Below are 24665 nucleotides of genomic sequence, written 5' to 3'. Positions count from 1 at the left end.
CATGTGGGGCTGGGCACATGGGAGCACAACGCAGGGCTCTGTGCCATACTCCTTAGGGACAGGTCACGACACTCTCTCTCTTGGGGCACCCTTCCAAACCATATGCATCACTCCAGTTCTGTGCAAATCTCCATCCTGTCTCTGAGTATCTCCATGCCAGCCATGGGATTTGTAAGTGGGAGGCTACATTTTTCATACAGAAACACTTAGAAAGCGAACTCTTCAGGCCGGACTCTTGTAGATAAGACAGATGGAAAAGACACTTGTCTGTTCGTTTGCACACGCATTCCCTGAGAAGCTGGTATGCTGGGTTCATATGTCTGGTTTCTTGTCTACCCAGTGGACCACTGGAGAAAAGCCTCACAGAGCAAGGACAAAGCAGAACTTGATCTCACATTTCTAGAGCCATGCCAAAATCCCTTAACCTCTCCACCACCACTGGTGCTAGGCCAGTGAAGCACGGAACTGCCAGGCAGGAGAAGGCTGCTGATTTTCGGATATTGTGCATTGTCCAAAAGAAATAAGTAAGATTCCTCCCTGTTAAAGTGCACAAGGACCATGCTGAGGCTCTTGCCCCTGCAGTATGCATCATGTGTTCTGCTTCCAGTAACTTCCCTACTGTTTCAAGCTAGATGCTTTCCAGAAGACTTTTTTCATTTTAAAGTGAGATTCGAAGAGTTGTCATTGTGTCCTGCCCTCACTGTGAAGCAGCAGAATAATTTGGGCCTGAATAATAGCAGAATAATTTGGTGGCTGAAAACATGTTTTGAGTCTTCTGTAAATGGCATCACAGCAGAGGTGATCTCAGACATAAAGAGGATACAGCTCCCTGGGATGTCCCAGTGACTGGTCACATCCTGAGTTTGGTACAGGAGATACCATCACATGCAAACCTTCATTTGACCTTCCTCCTCAGATAGATACAATTCTGGCAGTGACCCAATCCCATGCATTTGTGCTCTATACAAAGCCGTCTACACGTAACAAACCCTGTATTAACATTGCCATTTTCCACTCTAAAGCAACGGCATTAACCTATTCAAGAGCTGATTTCATGCAGGACACTGAAAATAAAGCACATCTAATGTAATCAATCTTGCGTTTCTAGCTGAGGCGGAGGTTAGGTTGCTTTTTGCTAACAAAAGCAGCTATACAGAACCAATATGTATTGCATCCTTGCTGCAGAGAAAAGCAAACTGGCAGGAGAAGAAAGGATTGTTCCTGGCATCATTTCCCCACCTACACAGCAGAAGGCAGAGCTGTTTCAAGCCAAGCAATTATCCTCAATTTATTACAGTAATGACAATAGAGAAGGGCAAAGCTACAAAATCTTTCTGAACAGGGCTGACCAGCAAGGTGGGTGGTTCCTGCCAAAGATACTGCACTCAGACCTATGAGTTTCCCATGGGTATTGAGAAAGTGCTTACATCCCTTTCCCTCACTCAAGGGTCTGACTTTTGCCTGGTGAGCTTGAGCCATCCCTGCACTACATACCCATCAGATGCCTGCACCCTTCCCAAGCAGTGTTGTTGGATCTGCCCTTCCTTGTGGCCACAGGGCTGGCACCTGATGTAGAGGCAGACCCTTCACAGCTCCTCTTCCTCCTCACCACAGCACTCCTCTGTCTGGCAGAGCATGGGCTCCTGTCTCCCCTGGCCCAAGAAGGAGAGATGCACTGACTTTTGCCCCAGGGGTAAATCCCCTGGCCAGAGACATAGGAGGTAATGGCATGAATGTCATTCCTGCAACTTGGCTTTGTGCAAGTCGAGGCTGTTAAATTTAATGGGGTCCTGTGAATGGCTGAGGAACTGAGGTCTGGAAACATGCTATACACTGGGCAGTAAAAAACAGCAATGGGAGCAGACAGTGTTCAAAATTACCAGCTGTTTTTTGTATATTTATGCACAAAAATTGAAACTAGCAAAGATTTGGAAAGAAGCAATCAGTCTCTATTAAAAAACAAACAAACAAAACCAGAAAGCAGAAACAAACAAACAGGCCCTGCAGCTACTTGAGGTTCAGCCAAAGGGTGAACAAGTAGTCTTCGACATTCAAAGCTCTAAACTCTGGGAAATGGGACCCCCAGACTTTGGCTAAATTGTCAGTTGTCAAATGTCAATGAAGTGCAACATTGCTATGTTTTGTTTTTCTGAAGGAACCCGTTAGCTAACAGTGTATTATATTCAATGAAGCAATGACACAAAAACAGCCTAACTTGAAATGCCAGGAACTGATTTTGTTTATGTTTATTTCATTTTAGCAATAAGTGCTGGAAACAAATATCTTCTAACAGTGAAGATGTATTGTCTTCCTATGTATATTAAACAATATTTCTTATCGCAAACTGGAAAAAAAAAAATCCCTGGCATTGAAGGATTCTGAAATATTTTTTCCTTTGTTTCCTTTGTATCTTTATGCAACCGTATTTACTACCCTTTATTTGTGACTTTCATGTCCTTTCTTTCTGGATTGTCATTAATATATGCTACCTTTTAAAGAGAGGGCAGCTGCTTCTCAGGCTGTGGGACTTCATCTGCTGCTGCAACAGGTTTTCTCTGTAATACTGGGTAAATTACAGAGGCCTCTGTAAGAAGAGCTGTTGGCACTCAGGGCTATGAATTCACCCAAGCAAGGCAAAACACTTGTAAACTGTCACCTACCATGTTATTATTGACTCATGCTCTGTAAAACAGGGCTGGTGAGAGTATATCCTTAGTTATCTCCCAGGCACGTAAAGCATGCGAGCGCAGGCTGCTGTCAGAATGTGTGCTGTTGAGGGATGTTATTGGAAGATCACTCAGTTGTGGTTCTCTTCGTCTCATGCCATGCAGTGTGGGGTCCTGCAGGACACTTTGCTGATGTCAGCAGCAATACTGCAAACCTCACAGCACCAGTCCTATGGCAGAGCAGGCTAACAGAGTGAAAAAATCATCTCTACGTCCTTCTCTACTTGCAGGTCTGGATATTCTCTCCTGCTACCCTGACGCTTTCAAAGGAGAAGATGAAGTACACTCCATAACACAGCTTTGCGCAGTTCAGCTCAGGAATATCTCCCCCAGTCTCAGAACAAGCTCCTCAGGATCTCAATACTGTTCAGCATGCAGGCCAAAGCATGCACCGCAGTGACATTTCAATCACAGACACCATTTGCCCCTCAGACTGAAGCCCATTAACTGCTAAACTGGCTACTTCCCGGTGCTCAGCTGAAGGAAGCACTTTGTTGGGAGTATAATCAATCTCACCACAAAACTCTGGCTGGTACTCTCTCAGGTGATTAAAGAGTCACACGGGAGAAAAATGACACAATTCAAAGGCTGCTCTTAACGCAGCTAGGACATGAAAAATGAAAAGTGTCACTATATTACTTAGGTTCCCTTACATCACCACCCCCAAAAAGGAACCATGAAGGGCAGCCTCTCCGTGATGGACTCATGCATAATTCAAAACATGAGCTGCCTTCAGGAGCAGATCTCTGGGTTCAAGTCTGCTAGAATGCCAAGCAGCACAAGCTGGAAGGCGTCTCAAACAATGAAAAGGGCGGATCATTAACAGTGAGAGAAAATGAAGCACAGGAATGACTGAGGTTAAGATCACACATAGGAAGTCACAAATGGACAAAATTAAAAGCTGTGTTAGCAAGTGAACATCCCCAGAAGCTCTCATATGTTTACAGATATCTCTAGATTTGTCGTCCTTCTGCTACACAGTCTTCTTATGCTTTACAAACAATCATAGTATCAGCTCCCCACAAGAATGGAACTTAATGCTCTTCAAATTAGCAGAATTTAAAGCAGAATTAATGCTAGATTTCAAATGGTCATTCCAAGATTTCAAGTGATTATGACAAAGTTTCTTCTGTTTTTACATGCAAGAACAGAGGGTCGAGCTGCAGCTGGAAAGGTAGACAGCATTTTCAATCCTGAACTCACTTCAAGTAAAACAAAGGTCATTGTACCTGAACTACCCCTTAGTTTTCAGTGAAAAGTAGAGTCAGGGCGTAGGTAAAGAGCAGTTTCAAGTAATTTTTGTAAACATAAAGAATTCTGCATTCACGTAAAGTCACTAGAGGGTGGGATTTGAATTTACTGAAGCTTGATGAGATCTCTTGATGAGATTGTGATATGAATCAGTCACCTTGGGGTAGCAAGTTATTGTGGTACAGTCGGTGACATTACTAGTTGGGACAGGTATTCTTCCCATGCAGTTGGTGGAGGTCAGTTAACACCTAAAGTATTCCAGCAGTTGAACTGGCTTATTCTTTAAAAAATGGTGGTTGATTCTAGCTCGACTAGTCCATTTTCATCTTGCTCTCACATGATGAAGTTTTTCCTTGCCAGATCTGAACACCCCAAGTTTTGTCTTACCTGTCATTACACAAAAGCCATAGTCAAGTTATTTATGTGATCTTTCTCTACCAACTGACATTTCTAAGTCTTCCTCTGCAGGGGCAGTAATTACATGACTTGAACAATATTTACATGCTGTGTGTTTTTAAAGCTTTGTCAGTGTTTCCGTTAAATTTTCATTTTGGATTAATTATCAGGAGTATTTTGTCACTATGTTATCACCACTTGTAAAACAGCGTAACATAAGAAAATTAATATAGGAATGAATAGTAAGTTAACATCAGACAGTAGCACTGGTATACTCATTTGTTAAAATCAGTGTGTGGTAGCATTCTGAAAGTATCATTAAGAGCCCTGAGAAGACATTACAGATGATCGGCAAAAGCGAAAGCAAAGCATAACCAGATATTACTCGGTGACTTGGGGAACCTGCCAGATATCTGTCAGGGACAGGTCAATTTAGATATGAAATTCTTCTTTGAACACTTGCATATTCACATGCTGTACTCACTGGATGTAAGTCCCTATCAGGAAGCATCAGAGGGTACATTTATGTTTTCTTTGTCTTCAGCTGCCTCCCCTTGCGAGCTTCAGCCCATCCAAGTGGCTTGAGGGAACTGATTCCTCTGATTCCTCTGAAGTAAATGTGCTTCCTGAGCTTGTACCAGTTATCTGAATACACTTATAGAACGTGCCTCTCTCATCCTTCCTCCAGATTTGGAGAAAGAGGAATTGCACACACGAAACAAGCGATTAGCAACAACTAGGAAAATTACCCGGTTGCTTGAAAAATTGCTTATCTGAGAGATCTCCATGAATCTCTATAGCTTGGAGCTAGCAAGCAACAGAGAAGTTGCCAACCATGATCTTGAACCTTCCCATAGTAAAAAAAAAAACAGTGTATTTGTTGGCTTTACTGACCAGATGCAATTTTAGATAGTAAAAGGGGTATGTCGAGGTATATTTCTGTTAACTGATTTTGAAGAAAAGACTCTGTGTGCTAATACGTTTATTGGCTTTCTGATCCTGAAACACAGCATTTCTTTACTCACAAACAGAATACATACACAGCTGTATGTCCCCAAAATTACATAGCTGAAGGAGTTTGCAGAATGTTACTGATACCATTAATAGTCTGTTAATGCCATCAGTAAAACAGCGTCATCAAAAAGTAGTGTGGGCTGACTAACCTCCACAAGGCAATGACTGGAGAGCACTGAGGATTTCTAACAAGGTAACAGGAGGGAGTTCAATGACAGAGAGACACTCTGCAGTGTTTGCTGCACTGGTTTGCTACACGCAGTGGCTCCAGCCCTCAGGAAGAGAGGGAGAAGAGCACGTACATGGATCTCAGCATCAGTGAGGAGCCCATTCTCAGCATGGCTGGATGGAAAGAGGATTTGCCCTGCAGAAGTTCCCTTAGAAATGCCGTGTGGTCAAGAATGGATGATTCGATTCATAGTCTAGTCCCTTAATCAGGAGAAGACCAGTCAGTCTCGCCTCCATGCCTGGCAAAATCTTGGAGCAGATTCTCCTGGAAGGCATGCTAAGGCACATGAAAAACAACAAGATGCTTGGTGACAGCCAGCATGGCTTCACTAAGGGGAAATCCTGCCTGACCAATTTGGTGGCCTTCTGTGATGGGGCTACAGAACTGATGGACAGGGGTAGAGCAGTTGACATCATCTACCTGGACTTGTGCAAAGCGTTCAACACTGTCCCGCACGCCATCCTTGTCTCTAAATTGGAGAGACATCAATTTGATAGGTGGGCCACTCGGCGGATAAAGAACTGGCAGGATGGCTGCATGCAAAGAGTTGTGGTCAGTGGCTCAATGTCTGGCTGGAGACCAGTAATGAGTGGTGTCCCTGAGGGATTGGTGTTGGGACCAGTCTTGTTCAACATCTTTGTCGCTGACATGGACAGTGGGATTGAGTGCGCCCTCAGCAAGTTTGCCGATGACACCAAGCTGTGTGGTTCGGTTGATACACTGGAGGGAAGGAATGCCATCCAGAGGGAGCTTGACATGCTTGTGAGGTGGGCTGATGCCAACCTCATGAAGTTTAACCATGACAAGTGCAGGGTCCTACACCTGGGTTGAAGCAATCCCAGGCACAGCTACAGGTTGGGCAGAGAAGAGATTCAGAGCAGCCCTGTGAAGAAGGACTTGGGGGTGTTGGTCAATGAGAAAATGAACATGAGCCGGCTTCATGTTCACAGCCCAGAAAGCCAACCGTATCCTGGGCTGCATTAAAAGGAGCATGACCAGCAGGTCGAAGGAGGTGTTCCTGCCCCTCTACTCTGCTCTTGTGGGACCTCACTTGTAGTATTGTGTGCAGTTCTGGTGTCCTCAACATTAAAAGGACATGGAACTGTTGGAACAAGTCCAGAGGAGGGCCACGAGGATGATCAGGGGGCTGGAGCACCTCCCATATGAAGATAGGCTGAGAAAGTTGGGGCTGTTCAGCCTGGAGAAGAGAAGGCTGTGTGGAGACCTCATAGCAGCCTTCCAGTATCTGAAGGGGACCTATAAGGATGCTGGGGAGAGATTATTCATTAAGGACTATAGTGATAGGACAAGGGGTAATGGGTTAAAACTTAAACAGGGGAAGTTTAGACTGAATACAAGGAAGAAGTTCTTTACTGTGAGAGTGGTGAGGCACTGGAATGGGTTGCCCAGGGAAGCTGTGAATGCTCCATCCCTGGCAGTGTTCAAGGCCAGGTTGGACAGAGCCTTGGGTGACATGGTTTAGTAGGAAGTTTCCCTGCCCATGGCAGGGAGGTTGGAACTTGATGATCTTAAGGTCCTTTCCAACCCTAACCATTCTGTGATTTCTATGATTCTACAAAAAGCTGCTTTGGGTTCTTCTGGAAGTCCCAGGCAGATTGCAGGTACCTGTGATACTGGGGAAGAGATTCTTCCTGCTTTCTTCAAGTCAAGAAATGACTGGACCTCTCCTGCTCTCCTATGCAGATATAACCACTTCTCCCAGTTTCTCTGTTTAATGATGCTCTTTTCTTGCAAGTATGAGCTCAAGTCTCTTCAAGCCCCTCTATCAACACAGCAGGAAGCCCTTTTCACTCCTCTTATCCTGTGCTCTTTAATTCTTAAAATCATAACAATGTGCTTACTAGTTTGTTCCCTGACCAATTCAATAGATGCAGAAATGATCATTCTTCCACTCCTCTACAGTCATCTTTCTCACCCTGATACACTTCATTTCCGTTGCAAAGCCTGTATTACTTTCACACTGCTAACCATCCTGCTGAGCCCAAGAAAAGGTATCTCGAAAATATAAAAATGTCTTGAAAATCCCAGCTAAGTTGGAATATTAGCCATTATGACTTTCTTGATAAGATCATGCTCCTTAATTCCCACGCCTTGTGATAGCAAAAGATGCTTGGCTTGGGCATCACAGAAGCTTATCAGTCTAACTCTGTGCAGCAGACCTCCTGTAGGACAGAAACTCAAAGAATCCATCACGTAATTGTCTTTAAGCTGAAGGGGCAATGCATAAACACCAAAATCCTTCTCTCCCACAAATCCACATACTCTGGGGCTGTTTATGTTTTTGGAAGGAAGAATCATACGTTGGAGGAGCTGAGACAGTCAACTGAATGAAGGACAAACTGGTGCGGTGGTCCTTGGGCCAGCAATACGAGAAGTGGGAAAAACGGGAAAGGTCGATGGGAAGCAGGGCACAGAGGGAGAAATCTTTGAAAGCATGAGCAGAAATGAGGAGAATAAGAGAGATCCTGCACAGTTAAAACCATTGAGCTGGCCTCCTGTTCACCCAAGCACTAATGCTGAGAGCATTTTTCAGAGCAGGACAGAACCAGCTGAGGAATGAGAGAGCTCATTCTTAATAAAATGCACACTGCATTGCCAAGCCAGGGCAATTTTTATCTGCTCTTCCCTTAACTGGCTCTTAAGATTGTAATTCCACTCCAGTAAAAGGCAGCATGTGACCCTGAGGGTCAAGAAGCAGGACAGTGAGGACCCTTATATGTGTGAGAGTTGGGTCTTCTACTCTGACTGGACATTATTACTGATTTACTGCTTAAAATATTAAAGAGACGCTGGTGCTACTTCATGCATCTTAAGTGTTTCTGAGTAGTGACCAAGACACTGAACAGATTTTGCTGTCCTTCATTGGGATTTTGGACAGTCAATGTGTAAGTATCCTATCAAAATTACAGCTCTATTTATCTGAAAACTAAGAAAGTGTGAAGGAGAATGAAATAATTCAAGGACTGAAACCAATTCCCTCCATAGTGAGAATTATGGAGCTCAGCCTGCCTGTTCTGTCAAAAAGGCTTATCCAAAGCTGAGCTGATTATAGTGTATATGCACCTTTATGAGGGGAAAATACATGGAACGGAAGAGCTCTTTAATCTAGGAGAGAATGGTGTAAATGAATGAACGGCCAGAATGAAAACACATATTTTCAAAGTCAAAGTAAGCTAGAATAAGGGAAAAGGCAAACACTATCTTGGTCTCAGACTTCACACTACAACCAGTGGGGGTCTGAAAGATACCTTAGTCAGGAAGATGCTCCATGTCAGGTAGATCATGGACCAGCACATCTCGATGCTCATGCCAGTGAAAATTCAGGCCCCATAATTCAAGCAGAAAAACTAAATTAATTATCGAGGTTAATTTAATATAGTGAAAAACATAAGCTTCTTTTCTCGAGATCCAGTTCCAGCAACCTTACACTGGCTTCCAGTTACCACCTTAGAAGATTCAAGGCACCTTTTGTGAGCTTGGAGTCTTTTCTTCTTTGCATAAGAGAAAGGTTTTTGAACAAGCTTGATACTCTTTTTTTTTTCTCCTTTGATCTGTCTAATCACATGAATTAATTGACTGTTCAAAACTGTAAAATTCAAATCTCTTTCAGGAATTCCATAGAAATACTGAGCTATGTCACAAATCACGCTTCAGATGATAGTTTCAAATACTCCCCCAGTGCCATGTGACTACCACCCCAGTATTGATTTCCTTTCATCTCAAAAACTGAAGCAATATTCATTGCCAAAATAAAAAGCTGTCTGAGTTACGAGAACACACTGCCAGCAAGTTCCAAGTTGAAGCATAGATATGAAAAAGAAAAAGTGGGGGGAGAGGTAGTGAAAGTGTATGTAAGAAAGCTGAATACACTCCGCAAGAACATATATATTAAAATAAGTCTTTCATAATAAAACACTGCAGGAGCAAAGCTAATAAATGTTTGCCACAACACCTCTGATCTTGTCCAGAGCTTGAAGGACCTTGCCTCTGGTCTAGCTTAGCAGAGTGGCAGCCAAGCCATGTCCCACTGGATTTGGCCCTGCCCAGTTTTCACCAGCTAAAACCTTCCCTTTTGTCTCAGTGACAAAGACTCTAGTGGTCATGAGGGAGGTGGATGAGAGACAGGATGAGATAGGACAGAGTGTAAATAAGCAGGCATCATGTTGCCTCAAAACACTGCACAGGTATTTCTCCCTTGCTGCTTTCAAGAGCTCCCTAATTGCCTAACAGTGGTCATGCTCAGGCTCCTGAGTTTAATGTATACCTCCTACTGAGTCTGGTACTTCACATAACATTTTAACACGAAAGATCAAGATGTGATTCACCATGTGCTCTCTTTCCACAAAACTGGGATTCCTGCAATATAAATAGTAAAGGTAGCCAGTGTGCCTACTATAAAGCAATCTACAAAAAGGCAGTGCCTGCTCCTCTTGGTGCTATGCCTTGGGAAGCCCTTAGCAGGAGATACTCTAAAACCGCCTACCCATCTCCAAAGCTGCTTGCTATGACTCAGTCCTTCCTTGATTTCATGTGGTCTGAACATGACCTGAAGCAGAAAGTCTGCTGTCTTTGCTTATTACGTTGTAACAAAAAAGACATGTTGGGGTCCAAAGAGATCTGAATTCCCCAAAGAAAACAATTCTTTCAATCAGAGAAAGCCTTTTCTCCTAACACTGCCCCACCCTAGGTGAAGCAGGCTTTTTCCTTTCAGAATTCTTTCACTACCTGCCGTGGCATCTTGCAGGGCTGTCTGCCCTTTTGTGACAGAGAGCCAGAGCAGTCTCTGCCCAGGTACTGTCTGCAGTAGATTGGCATCACATGTGCTCTCCCTGAACCAGCTGCCTCATTGCATTGCTATTGATTCTGAGTTGGATTTCTGCAGCAAATCTATTGCATTTCCATTAGCAAGACTGCAAATGATGAAAACGCTCACTTATATCATTCCAGCTCTGCATCACAATTAACCTGCTACTTAGCCTCCAGCAAGACAAATTCTGCCTTCTCATCTGATGCTGAAAAAGTCCCTCAAGATTTCTCTGTACCCAAAAAGTTAGGCACTACAAATCTGAGGTGGACTGCTATGCAAGTTAATTTTCAGTACGTGAACTGGAAATACAACATTTAACTTAAAAGTACCATAGATACTGAAGGAGGATAATTTCAGTCCCCTGCAGTGGCAATCCAAATCATGGGTTTTGTTATGACATCAATTATTAATCATCTTTGCTTAGAAACTTACGGTGCAGTACAGTTCCAGAAGTCATTTTAAATAAAGAAATAATGGCTGTATACTCCATGTAGCTCTTGCATTTTATATACACACATATACATATGCATATAAATAAGGAGGGTGAGCATGCAGAAGTTCCATATAGCTTGAATACATGACTTATTCTCCATGAAGTTTGCAAAGTAAAATGAAGGTTTTAAAAATAAATGAAAATGCAGACTCTTATTTTGCACTGAGAAATTCAGGCTGTTATTAGGAGAAAATACGTGGGGAAACATGGCTTTTGCTCCATCATGTTCTGAGCACAAAAGAAAAACCACACCCATGGAGTAGTTCTGAGAGCCATGAATTTGGGGTGCTTGCCCAAGAGAAAGAAACACAGGACTGATCAGTCCTCTGCATGTTAAATATGAGAACAGTTTCTATGCAAGCAATGAATGTTAAAAAGGGGGGATGGTAGAGATACAGAAAGAAACAAAACAAGACATTTGTCTGAAAAAATTCTGCTTGTTTGGGGCATTTTAAAGACAGCGTGACTAACCGTGCTGGGGAGATGAAGTCTCAGTTATCACTTTAGAAGGCTTAATGGACCTGAACTCCCTAAGAATTGCTGCATCTTATGCATCTCATTGCATCAGTCCCAATCTTGCTTTACTCTGAGTGTTCCTGCCACAAGTACATACATCTATGAGACACCATGACCTTTGGGACAGCAGAGAAGGAAGTGTTTCAGGGAAATACAGACTTGCTGGCTCAGTACAGTGGCACTTGCTTTATTGCTGCTTGTTAATGGAGGCCCAGTTGTGTCTCCAGGGCCTACTGAGATCAGCATCTCTCTATTACACTCTTCAGTTAGGCTCAGAACTTGTCTGGTATCTTAACCGTGATTAATTATAACTTCCCTGTGACCAAACATTGTTAATTCACGGGGCATGTCAAAGAAAAGTCATGGCTTTCAAAATGAATCTTCACACTGTATAGCAGACATTTAGGTTAGAAACCGAATTGCAAGGTTAGTCTCCCTGTAGACTCATTGGAGAAAGAGTTACGCCTGCTAGAGTCACACTGGGAATTGCTTGAGGGAGGTCCCTTCCTTTATGGTGAATAGGAAGCTGAAGGCTGCCTAGCTTCCTAATGTAGGCACTTAAGGCAGGTGTCTGAAGCTAATCAACATCAAAACTGTATTAGAAATGGAGCAACATCTTCTTTAAGGTGCTCTCCTCCTGCATCTTCAAGCTTTGGGGATAATGCAGCCTCCTTTGTGATGCTGCCCTGCATAATAACAGTGAGTGTACAAAAGGCTGATAAAGCCTGTACTGTATCATCTCTGCTGTCCCCTCCTGTTAGTAGTTTCCTGCAGCTCTCCAAAAAATCCCTAACCTTGACAGCTTCAGAGGCTGCCAGGCATGGACTCAAACCTATGGCGCTCTGATGGGGATTTCAACTGCAAAGAATGCATCAGAATTAGACATGTAAAAAAAAAAAAAGAACAAACACTGTGTGCAGCTGCTGTGAACAAACCCTTTCTAGCCATAAATCAAAGCCTTAGCTGGGCTGCAACAACTATAACTGAAGGGAAAGGCTCCCTCCAGCCTCCTGCAGAAGTGAAATACAGACCTTCACAAACCACTGAGTACAGGAGAAAGGATGTCAAATGCAGAGCTGAGAAAGAACAAGAGGAGGTGAAAGAGCCAGACAGAAATTGCAAGGAATATTTACAGTATGATACCAAAACAAGAGACAGGTTAGTTTTCTTTCCATTTTCCTCATACCTAGCACTAAAAAGACAGATGAAATTCAGTCATAACGACTGGATAACTTTGGAGGTGAGGTAAGACCACTTCTTAGGTAAACACCCACTACCAGTCCTCAGAGGCACTCTTTCAATGCTTTTTCCATGGAGGATGAGAAAGCAGCAACCCTTGCTGATGCTGGCCCAGCACATCTGAAGAGGCTGCAGAAATCAGAAACACGAGAAGGGAGCAGTCCCAGTCAGGGATGGCTGACAGCAGTGCACAATCCTTTCTCTGCTTTCCCATGTTTTCCAGGTGAGGGCCTGCACTGATGAGGTAGAAGGGAACCCTGCCTGACCCAAGGGGAATGCACAAGTCTGTTGCTACACTCACCCTCGAGTGTCTTACGGCCAGCACAACTCTGTAGGCACAGAGGTAGGGAGATGGAGATGTGCCTGTTGGTCATCCACTGGCCAACAGCATGCCATGAGGCATGCAGCTGGCCCAGAAGCACATGGCACACAGGGTGGTCAGGCCCGGCTAGCTCAATTGGTAGAGCATGAAACTTGACTGCATAATTTGTGGTACGGAGGACGATGGTTGAAGTATAAATAGGGGGAGGGAAAGAAGGAGGGGAGTGAGTGAACAAGTTGCCTGACTGGGTTTAAACCATGACATCAGGGAAGCCAAGAGCAGAAAAGACAGAGGAGCAGCATGGATGTGCCACCAGGGAGATGGCATCCTCTGAACCCTGCTCCCTGCCAGGCTTTTTGCTCTGGAGTTTCTCCCGGAGAAACCCACTTCAGCAGTGTTTGTGTTGTGGTCTTTCTCCTGCCCTGCCTCTCCTGTGCCCTGCGGCACTTCACCAAGTCAGGAGAGTTGTGATCCCAAAGCCAAGGGCTCAGGCACCTCTGCTTCAGGGCAGAGCCAAAATGCGGGAGTGCAGCACTCCTTTGGCAGAGCTGTCACTCTGCAATGGCAACCCCACATGGACCTTGGTGGGTGATGTTGGGAGAAATCTGCTTAAATGGAAAGAACAGGCAGTGGGAAGACCTTTAAAGGGAGTGGCTGGTATGCAGATGTAGAGATACAGTTATTACAGAAACACAGTTTTGACAGTACTACAGAGGCACATCTATTATCAGCCTGGGTAAAGGGTGGAACTGAATTTAAAACTGATGGTGTAGGAAGAAGTAAAATTTAGCTCCTAAACTGTGTTAGCACTTTTGCAATCTCCATGTCTTCTCGGATGGAGGGAGATTGTAGGTTAGTGCTTACTATTATATCCCACTTGTAATGAAATCTTCTCTGATGTGATTATGGTAAGATTGACAAGCTCCCTAAATATGGGAATGCTTTAAAACATTCACCTTTCCTTTCTATTTCAGCAAAGGCGAAATGATACTACAATATAAAACCTAAACGAAACAGAAACTAAGAGATTATTTCTTTATCAATAAAGGGCAAATTATAATAATAGTAGTGAGACCAGTCTTCTATCTAATGCACCAGACACAATTACTAGGATTGTCTCTCTTCTGCTTTCCCTCCCTAGCTTCAGGAGAAAGAAGAATCAATTAGCTCTTTGCAGACTATGACCTTGACAGATACAGCTTTAAGGGGAATATGCTGAGTAAGACAGAAAAGAGAGGAGAAGAAAAGGATTTGGAAACTCATGGAAGGGCTTGGTTCAGAAACGATACATCAGCCACGGAATATGAGTCGTGTCAGTTCTTTTTTATTTCTGCACTGGAAAAAAAAAAAAGTCAGCACAAAAGGGGCTTTCTGGGAACAAGTTATCTCACCTTGCCTGAAATGGAAAAAAAGGACACTGAGAGGCAAAAGAAGGGACAATTCAGTTTGCAGATGCTGCTTTCCAAGCCATCTCTCTCAGAGTTTTATAGCTGTCAAAGACATTCATAAAAAAAAAAATTTATCACAGATGCAATCTGTCAACTTCTCCAACAAATCTTGCTCTACATAAAACACAATGATGTGTTTGAAAAACAGCTGTTTCAGAACCCCCAAGACAGTGCTTTTAGAGCTGTCCAAAAAGTTCTTTTCATGCCTCTTTGAATTCTTAGGCATATCTTCTGCAGTATACTTTTCCAGCTGTATTTTCTTATTTTTCTTTGCAGGCAATTGCAGCTCCATGCCATAGTCAGAATTATGTGCCATAGTTGGAATAAATACTGTCCACACAACCTTCTCTCTCAGATTAACCTAAACTTGACCTGCTGTCAGTTCTTCCTCTCCTTTCAGTCTGTTGCTATCTGGAAGTCTATGATGCCTTAAAACACATTTATCCTAAGAAAATTAAGGCAACAGTAAAAAAACAAACAAACAAACAAAAAAAAACAAACAAAAAAACCAAAACAAACCCCAAAACAATTCAATTCCATCACCTAATTTCTAGGCAACAATTTATTTCCCAGATGTGAGTATATCTGAATGTACATAATGGCTTTTTGTCAGTGACTGCTCCAAAGAATCTCTTTTTCACCCACTCCCCTTCATTTACTTCAGAGAAAAAGTTAGCATTTTATTGATAAAGGCTTGCCTTACATGTAGAAATTAAAGAGGATGAGGGTTGTCCTGGCATAACTATCTTTTGGTTACTTTTCCCTGTCACAGGAGAGAGGCCATTTTGACTGAATGGTGGTCCCTGGTTACTTTATGAAGTAGAAAGTGCTGTCATATCTTTAATGTCATGATTTCCACTACAAAAAGAAAAAAATAATTCTGCATCAATGACAAAAAAAAAATAAATCACATAGTATAATTCTATATAACTGCAAAGGTGTTTAAGTGTCCCAATAATTCAAGTAATGTCTGACGTACTACAACAAAGCCCCCTATCACTGAAATCCACAGCAGTATTTCTCTAGTAGACTGTTTCCATCAGACAAATTACTTTTAATCCAAAAGGCTGGTTGTCATCCATTATCTAAGCAAAAGGCAGAAGGGCTTCTACTGGAATACTCAGAATTTTCTTTCAGTGATTCTGGAATTGCAGTTCAGGACTGCCTGTGCTGAAAGGACCTCCACTGAAATCACTGTAGTTGCACTCATTTTCATCTGCAAAGTGGCTGGTCCTAAATGTTACATCTATCCCATTCACCATGTATCTATACTGAGTCCAGTCCTGGTGGGGCTAAACTTAGTAGCAAACTTCTGGTCATTTCAGGGTTCCAGGGTGATGTCCAGTATATACGACCTATAATGTGGCCATCCTGCAGCTTTACAGAGAAGGTATGAGGGAGAATAAATGAGATGGGGGCCTGCATGGAAATTTGCAAGGAACACAATGCTCATCAGGTTCACTGCAGCTTTTCAAAAGAAACCTCAGCCTTGTGCTCTTAGCACAAGGGCACTGCCTTCTCTTTCTACCAGGGTTGCGCAATTTTACACAGCCCAGGAATTGCTGGCTTGATCTGCTCTGGATTTAATGGGTTAAAATTATGAATGTTAGAGAAATTACACTTCAGCAATGCAGTATTTGGAGGCTTTCTGATTGCTACTGAGAAAATAATACAGGTACCCTGGATATTTTTTGCTTTAAGGATGAGCAAATACTAATTTGAAAACTGACCTCCTGCACTGGTAAGAATGCTTTCCTGAAACGCCCCACAAAAGTCAATGAGGCAATGCCTAAGAAACAGGTTCAATGAGCATCAGCTCCTAGAGGAGGGGAAGGATGCAGAGAAATGTGTGCTATGCTTTTAAAGGGAAGGGAGAGATCATAAGGTAGCTGCTAAATTAATAATTCCCGGTCTCTAACTGCTTCAGATACGCTGTTGCTCTTTCCTACTGTTCTCCCTGAGTGTTTCAGGAGGATGATAAGGGTGTTTGCCAGCAACAGACTTCAGGAAGGAGGTAGCAGAAGTGCTCTGCAGACAAGTAGAAGAAAATGAACACACATGGAAGATCCGACATGGGACGCAAAACAAATTTATAAGAAAAATATATTGATAGACCATGTGGAATAGTCATCAAATAAACCCTTGAAGTAAATCACATACTCTCCTACCAGTGGATGCAGAGAAGAGGGTGGTACTGGCACTTTACAAAGGTCTCAAATGAAGCCCTCTTCAGTTGCCATGCACACCTCGGAACTAAGTTCAGAGACCCTTGGGTGCTCTCCTGAGTAGGTAACCCTGCTATACTTGTCCTAGCACATTTAAGTTTTCATGCCAATCACGTCCCCCCTCAAGGACAGCTGCAGAACTGTTAAGTGCCTTTTTTTATTCTTTTTTCTTTTCTTTTTTTTTGTTTTGTTTTGGTTTTGGAAGAGAAAAACAAAGAAATACATAACTTCTACTTACAAAGTTTTGGAGCAGTTTGGAGATTGGTTTCTGTTGCTTGCGCCTGAGACGTTGTGGTAGGCTCCAGGGCGTGTGGTGACAGCGAAGGTGCAGCAGAGGACAACAACCCAACATCTAGGATGCGGTTATACAGAGAAGGCTGGAGGAACGGTTTGGAGGGCACAAACGAGCTGTCATTTTGCACTGTCACTTCAGCCTTGCTCTTGGGGCTAGGTACGGGGAAGGGTGAGGCATACACCTCCGAAGGCACCCAGGCAGACAGAGCTGTAGGATCCACAGCGCTCTTTGGGTCTTGTCCTATCCTCCCAGGGTCAAGGTGGGTAGGAGAGTCATACTCAAAAATCTTGTCCACAAAGACCCACTTGAGGCCAGCAATGCAGAGGCAAAGGCTGAGCAGGCAAGCCAGGATAGGGGCGATGCAGATCTTTTCAGAGTTGAGGCAGCCCTTCAGTCGCTCTGCCTCCAGGCACACACAGCAGGTCGCGGCAAGGCCTGCTATTCCCTGGACCCTCCTGTCCTCTCTTTGGGTCCCCGGCATGTTCTCCTCAGCCGGGAGCCCGTTGAGGGACGCATCAGGGCTCAGCTGAGCTGAGGGGCTGGGGAAAGTGTCGGCAGCTACTTCAGACATGTTTAAGCATCAGCTCTCACACAGCTCACCTCCAAAAGGCCTTAACTCTATCACAGTCCATTACTATGAGACAGACAAAAAGAGATGTAATAGTCACAGTGCTCTGCAGAAATCACAGAGTGGGAGTCAATAAAAGGTCCAAGCTCAGCAACATCATCCAAACTGGGAGAGGAGTAACACGCAGGAAAAAAGAGACACACACACCCCTGCCCCCGAACCCTCTGTCGCTCTCTCTGCCTCTCCGAAGCAAGACTAGCTTTGCAATTACTGAGCTCCTGTTTGCTGGCCACTTCTATAATTCCTTAAATACCTCTCAAGCAATTCCAGCTCTTCTGCAGGAGGGAAGAAACATCCCCCCAGAAGCAAGCACAACAAAACAAAACAAGGTGAAGGAGGGTCAAGAGAGAAAGAAAGCCACGAACATTGAACAAATTGAGCAAATTAAGTGAACCAGTAGCCCAGAGCGAAAGGCAAGACTCTCACCTTGAGCATCTGAGGCTGGTATCTGCTTAGACGAGGAAAACAATTGTCATGCGGTAGAAGGAGCAAAAGCAAAATCTGTAACAACGGCGGCAGCGGCAGAAGTGACAGTAGCAGCAGCATCCTGTCGTGTTACAGCAGAGGCTGAAAGAGGCTGAATCATTACAGAGCAGCAGGTGCTCGCTGTCTGAGCATCACTGCAAACAATATCATTACACAGAGGTTTGAAAGGAAGAGCGATGCCAAGACGGTGGTAACTCCCTTTCTCTCCCCTCCCTCTTTGTCCTTCTTGAGCTCTCATTCACTTTCCTCCTTCCCCCCCGCCCCACTCCCCCAGCCCCCTCGCAGCCTGTTTCCCTGATGTAGACTTGCTCCTTCCTCCCCTACCCCACCCCCCGCCCTCTGCAGGGCTGGTCTGAGGGAAATCAGTACACCCGGCAACGCAGGACTGTCAGTGACTTCCTATTTTATCCAATTAGGAGGAATAAAGGCCATCAAATCAAAGGGAGGGAGCGTGCAGGAGTTGCGCGCCCGCCGCTGCCTCTCTCCCCCGCCGAGGTGGCGGCCATCGGTGACACACACGGTACTGCGGCCCGAGTCAGGCTCCGCGATGGACTGGGCTCTCTCAGCCGGATACCCGATCTCTCCCAGGGGGAAGACAGCTTTCCAGCGGCAGTTTCTCCCTGCCTGACACCTAGAGACAGCTTCTCCTTCCAAGCACCTAAGTTTTGTTTGCTAGGAATGATGCTGGGATGCATCTTAGGTCAAGCAGAGAGGGAAAAACCCCAAACCCAAAGCATTCCAGCCTCTGACAAATTTGCAGTTAACTTATTATAGAGGTCTGTGTATTTTTTTTTATAGTCCATTTTTGGTATCCCCTTTTCCAAACCCATCAAAGTCTTCACACTAAAGCCAGCTCCTGAACATACTTTTCAAGAGCTTGCATGCTGCCAGCATATGTTCTCACTCCCCAGTAGATGGGGGGGGGGGGGGGGGGGGGAGGGAAGGGGAGGGAATCAAGTAATTTTATTATTAACAAGATTTCTGCTTTGTTCTTAAATTTGTCTGTTATTCCTGACCTCTACCAATACCTAGCACTAATTTCCACCAGTGCAGTGTAATACTAGGGTAAATCAACAGTCCAGTTAACATAATAAAAGATTAGTATCAGCTGTATTCCCAGTCTCTTTTGTCTTCCACAGAAAAGTAACAACACAGACATACGTGTAAAAGGAGAGGGGCTTTAAACCCAATTTCTAGTTCCTTGGACTTTGTGAAAACATTTGCATTAAGGAATTGGCAGCATAAATCCCCCTTTCTCCTTAGTATAAAGGGCTGGAGGATGCGTAAGGAAACAAATAAAGTGCTACAAATTGCCCTGAACTCATTTTTGCTGCTACCTTAGTCAGGCATCCAAAAGATAGTTTCCTTAGTACTTACACATTTTTGGTAGTGACAGAAAAGACATCTGTCTCTACCCATCTCCTCTCTCTGTCTCCAACTCCCCCACTCCCCCTTACTCCCTCCGTCCCTTTCATGAGAAAATTAGTAACATTTGCTAAAGAAAAGTTTCTCAAAATCTCAATGAATCCCATAGAGTTTTCATGGATTGTCACGTCAAGGACTAATTGTTGGATGTCTGATCACAAAGCTTCCTGTGAGGCTGTGGTAGCCAACTGAAGTAATCATGATGCTACTACATGCAAGTGCCTGGAGAATTCACCTTAAAGCAGAGCCAGTGATAACCCTCTCTGGAAGAATGTAAGGAGATAAATCATCATACAATCTAGTCTACACTACCACTGAAATGTCTGGTCCTCAGGTTAATGATGTGAGCAGTAACCTTAGAGAGAACAAACAGCTTGCATTGCATATTTACATACATGGCTCCTCTTACTACAAAGCATATGTGCTCCTTAGCTGGTAATATTCTGCAAGAGTGCAGCCTCTTTCAAGTATCTCAAAACCTATTTCAAACAGCAATAACAACACAGCCACTGTAGAAATGGTAACACCACAGCAGTATAGCCGTGACAGCTGTGGTGGTCTGTGGGTACAAGTAAGCGAGGTTTCTAGGGAAAGAACGTATCTTTTACTAGATTAACTGATAAATCCGTGAAAATCAGGCGTACTTTCACACACACAAGTTGCTCCTCAGGCGTGAAGCTGAAGAATCACTCTTCAAAGCAGAGTGCAAGCTGAGAACCAGCTGGGAATACTCTCTTCATTGCACAGATGAGATACCGCTTGTGTTTGGCATGAATTTTTGAAAAAGCCTTGCCTTCTTTATCCATGTCTAATTTTTCAACCTTCCTATTTCCAGTAAGGCAATTTTTCCCTACTGATGCTGCTCTATGCTTCTATTTGACCTGACTACATCTTCCCTGCACTGGCATTATAGGCAAACTACCTGTATTCAGGTCCTCCGCGATCTCCACTATAACTCAACGTTTAATTACACTCCTTCAAATTATGTTTCTCCTTTGCTCACATCTTTCTGGTGCTGAGGTGAACAGAAATGCACGTGGAGATCTTGCACCTTTCTTACGAGGTTTGCTATGAAGTTGAAGTAATCCTGCATAAGGCTACGCAGCTGGATGGAGAGGCAGATTGTTAGGGTTCAGACCACAGCCACCTCTGCGTCTCCTGTCCGGGGACCCCGGAAAGACACCTTTCCAGCAGGGCTCCCTGCATGTGGGAACACTGATCCCCCCCGCCTCCTCACCCTGCAGCCTCGCAGGGACCAGGGAAAGGGTCTTTCCTGCCCACCCCAGCCTTCCTGGCTAAACGGAGCTCCTGCTACCTCCCTTGCTCTTTAAGGGTCCCTTTCTCAGCCCGCGCCGGCTCCTCCCGGCCGGCAACCACCCTCACCCTCCGCAGCCGCTGCGTGGCTGGCTCCCGGCCAGGCTGCAGTACCCTCCGCCGCGTCAGGTCCCTTCCCCCGCCGCGCAGGCTGCGGGCTCCAGCACCGCGCAGGATAGAGGTCTGCTCACACCTCCTCCTCGCCTCCCCTCACCAGGACACCCTGCAGAGATGCCTCGCCCCCAGCCCTTCTGCAGTCGCCCTGCCTTCGGAGGGGCCTGGCGGCTCCGGGCGCTCCCCGGCCAACACTGAGAGAAAGGCACTGCTGAATCATCGGCCAGGCTGCTTCCCTGGCCCCGCTCCGAAGGTAGCCACAACCAGAGGCATCACGGAGCCTGTCCGCAGTGCTGCAGCCCGGTACTGCACGGGGCTGGCTCCTGAGGGACCTTTTGGACAAAAATACAACTCCACGATCTTTACCGCATCTAGGCTGGTAGGGAAACACGCTGCCTTTCGTGCCAGCTCTCGTAGCTGTGGTAGAGCCTGATGGTCTCTCACGCGACTGTAAGCTGAAGGTACAGCTTGCTGATTTTGGGGGTTCTTTCTGCTACACCCCATCCCTACGGCAAAGCAGAAATACTTTCCTGCAGCTTTTCGAGCCTTTTACATTTCTGTGGTTACCTGCTGGCACTGGCATACTGTGCTTTAACATGGGGTCTTGCCCAGGTTGAAGGAAAAGAGCGACTCGGAAAAGAGCGACTCAGGAAAGAGCTAAGAGCTGGTTAACAGAAAGGGAGGCTGTGGCAGCAAAGGAGACAGATGGTGACCTTGGAGGTAACAAAGTTTTACTAGTGTAGACCATTGGTAGGCAATGTAGAAGGATAAGGAAGGAAATTACTTGCCTGTTTGTAATTTGGTTAGGTCCTTGTGCAAGGATTTGTTTCTGCTTATTATGTGGCTTGGGTCTCTTCAGCTTAGAGGCAGAAGTAGTGTGATTCTACACTAATGAGGCTAATCTGTGACTGAGATTTGGACTCTTGCCATATGTAAGTGACAGGTTGAAACTCAGAGTCTTACCAAACTGTAATTCTATTTTGTGAAGTGTTTTTTGAAGAATCAAGTGTTATTTTGCTAAATTCCACTCCCAAAACACTCAAGGAGGGACACAAAGCCATAGTCAGCATTAACCTCCAGTCTGTGATGAGGATGAGCAAGCTGGCAACATCCTATAAATCAGAGCAGCAAGCACCATTTAACTCAGATGAACTTTTGGTCATGCCATAATCAGACCCAAACTTGTTGGAGGTTTTGGAAATTAGGTTTGGTGAGTCATTCTCATGGAAGCCACTGGATTTCCAATATGCATCTGCTTTAAATAAAGTCCCAGTAGCCCACACAAAGATTCTGTAAGAATTATATACTTTCTTGCAACTACTGGGACATTAGGAAAGTAAAGTATGTCTTCATAAGTGGTTATTCACAGCTCTGCTGGATCACAGCTTAAGAAAGGATGCTTAGAAGACCACACATCAGTGCAGGGCAAATGATCTTTCCACAAATTACTCCTTTCCTTTAAGACCATGCCAATTCTTCAGAAAGAAGCAAGCAGCAATATGTGGTATCAGCTGCTCCATCATGTGTTTGATGGCGCTCCCTTTTTCCTATACATTGAGAAATTAAAAGCATTGTAACCAAGAAGCTAAAAAAAAAACAAAAAAAGTGCATGTTCATTAGCAAAAGATTGATGAAGATAAAAGGATCTCTTCTTATTGATTGCAGGCACTTTCTTCAAATTAAATAAGTGCACTATTTAAAGATTGGGGGTGGTGGTGGTAGTGACCCAAAGCAAGTGAGCAGGCCCAATAAGAAACATCACTGCCAGCAGTCATGTTATAGGAAGAGTGGGCTATCCACATGGTGCAAGCAATTCATTTATTCCTCCCTTCAGTGCTTCGCCAACCTTCCCTTCTTAATTCATCTCCCTTGGATTGATGCCAGCACTTTCTCCCTTTGAGTCCTTCCCAAAGCCCTCACTAAAAAATTCATCTCCCAGCTCACAGAAGAAAACTTCATTTTGCTTCTATACTGGTCCTGCCAGTGGAACTGCAAATGTTAAAATGGGACAGGCTGTCACTCATACATGCATTTTTTTACCTGTTGGAAAGCAAAGAGACTACATGCATTAGTGCTATTTGCATGTCTCTGCCCATTCCCACCACCTTCTTCACCTTAATTTTTTTAAGCCCCCTGGCCATTTGCAGCCATGTGTGTCTGAGGAGGAGTAACATCAAGCCTGTAAGAAAATGAGCTGTAAAAATATGGACCCTTAAGCACATATGCAGCCTTAGACATGAGACTAAATATGCCAATGGGAGCAAAAACATTAGTGTTCTTAATTCATTTGATATAACAGGGCTGCTGTGGGAAGACCCCCTACCCTCAATAGCACAGGAAACAGGGACATGAAGAGGCTGTACCCAAAGCATCTCCATACCCTAAAGCCAAAAACTGCTACACTGGAATTATTGCACTGCCCATATAGATGTGTCAGAAGCAGGTCCTCACACTAGTACATTTCTTGGAAATGTCTGGAGCACAGAATACAAACTTCAGTGCTTGTGAAAACATTTAGGAGAGCTCATGTTGCCACTGTGGCAACATTTGATGTATTGACATTAGATGTGCACATTTACACCAGGCATTTACACTAGGAACAAGCTTTCTGTAAGCCCAACAGCTGTGGCTTCTAGAAGCAGGGTTTTGAAAAAACAACACAACTACACTGGCCATTTCAAGAGTTGTTTATACATTAAATAGCTACAGACAGGAGTTGAAACTGAAAACTGCCATGAAATGGGCTGTTATTTCAAGGGAACCAAGAGGTTTCCCAAGTCTTTTCATCTTCAAGTGAAATGTGAGACACTTGAGTTTCTTTCATCCTAATCAAAAGCAGAGCTAGTGGCACTACACGAGACACAGCAATCCAACATCAAACCACGAATGTCAGGGGTTTTCATCAGTGACACTGACTCATTCCGCCTGCCTCTGCGAAGTCACAAAACTGGGGTGAACCCTGCCACTGTTCAGGCTAATGATAATTAGCACTGCCATGTGGTGAAGGAGCATTTAAGAGATGCAAAGATATGTAATGTGCTCATCTAGGCTCTTCTCCCTGAGAGCAGAAGCAGCAGAAGAAAGACCATGTGCAGTTTTCAGTTTCTTATTTTTTTAATGGCTGTCTGTTTGTCTGTCTATCTATCTATCTATCTATCTATCTATCTATCTATCTATCTAATCTATCTATCTATTTCAGATTTGGAACCACTTTAGCCTGTCACTGGAGTCTCCAGCAGATGTGTTTGGGGCAGTTCCAATTATTTATTTGCAGAGTGCAGCAGTGAGCTGGGGCAGCATTGTAGTCACAGGGCTTAGGCTTGCTCATTAACTCCCACCCACCCTGGTGTGCAAACACAGCTGCACGCCTGCATTTGAGCCACTTTATTCAGATGGAATAAATCCTTGTGGGTGTTCATGGGACAGTGGCAGTACTGCTGCTTTGCACAGGTGCACCTATGCAGGATTCTGTGCTTGCCGACCTTTGTATCCACAGTGCTGCTGCTGCTAGGGAGTCACTGGACACTGATAATTTGAGTAAAGATCCTGAAATCCCTGAATCAAGGAATTATTCCTCCCCTATTGACCCCTGGTTAATAAAGTACTTAAACATGCATGGAGTTAAACAAGTGGTGAAATGCCTTCCTGATCAGAGATGGGCTACATCATATATCTAAGTGCCTTTTTGAATTAGAGCCTAATTCAGAGCTGAAAAG

The 24665-nt window shown here is 44.3% G+C and overlaps 2 protein-coding genes across 16 annotated transcripts in view; both read right to left on the bottom strand.

Annotated features, from left to right (window-relative positions):
* NRG1 (neuregulin 1) overlaps nucleotides 1–24665 on the bottom strand; it is a 458532-nt gene that overhangs the window by 84248 nt on the left and 349619 nt on the right. For 3 of the 15 annotated variants that reach the window (XM_061455018.1, XM_061455019.1, XM_061455027.1), the window contains exon 1: nucleotides 16926–17716. The exons of 11 other annotated variants lie outside the window; for them this stretch is intronic. In XM_061455018.1, the coding sequence (XP_061311002.1) occupies nucleotides 16926–17553 (628 nt within the window). In that variant the 5' untranslated portion in view covers nucleotides 17554–17716. Of the gene's footprint in view, nucleotides 1–16925; nucleotides 17717–18036; nucleotides 18149–24665 lie in introns of those variants that run through there. One more of the 15 variants, XM_061455016.1, reaches the window with a different exon arrangement.
* Nucleotides 17914–18329, bottom strand: LOC133270117 (uncharacterized). The gene has a single exon (XM_061455029.1). It carries the CDS (start codon nucleotides 18154–18156, stop codon nucleotides 17995–17997), a length of 162 nt encoding a protein of 53 aa, XP_061311013.1. The 5' UTR covers nucleotides 18157–18329; the 3' UTR covers nucleotides 17914–17994.

Source organism: Pezoporus flaviventris, unplaced genomic scaffold (genome assembly GCF_033815535.1).
Source record: "Pezoporus flaviventris isolate CSIRO_AGI_PZ_B2104156 unplaced genomic scaffold, CSIRO_AGI_Pfla_v1 ptg000018l, whole genome shotgun sequence".
NCBI classification, from domain to species: domain Eukaryota; kingdom Metazoa; phylum Chordata; class Aves; order Psittaciformes; family Psittacidae; genus Pezoporus; species Pezoporus flaviventris.
The sequence above is the reverse complement of the archived record's forward strand: the minus strand, read 5'-3'. Positions and strand labels throughout refer to the sequence as shown.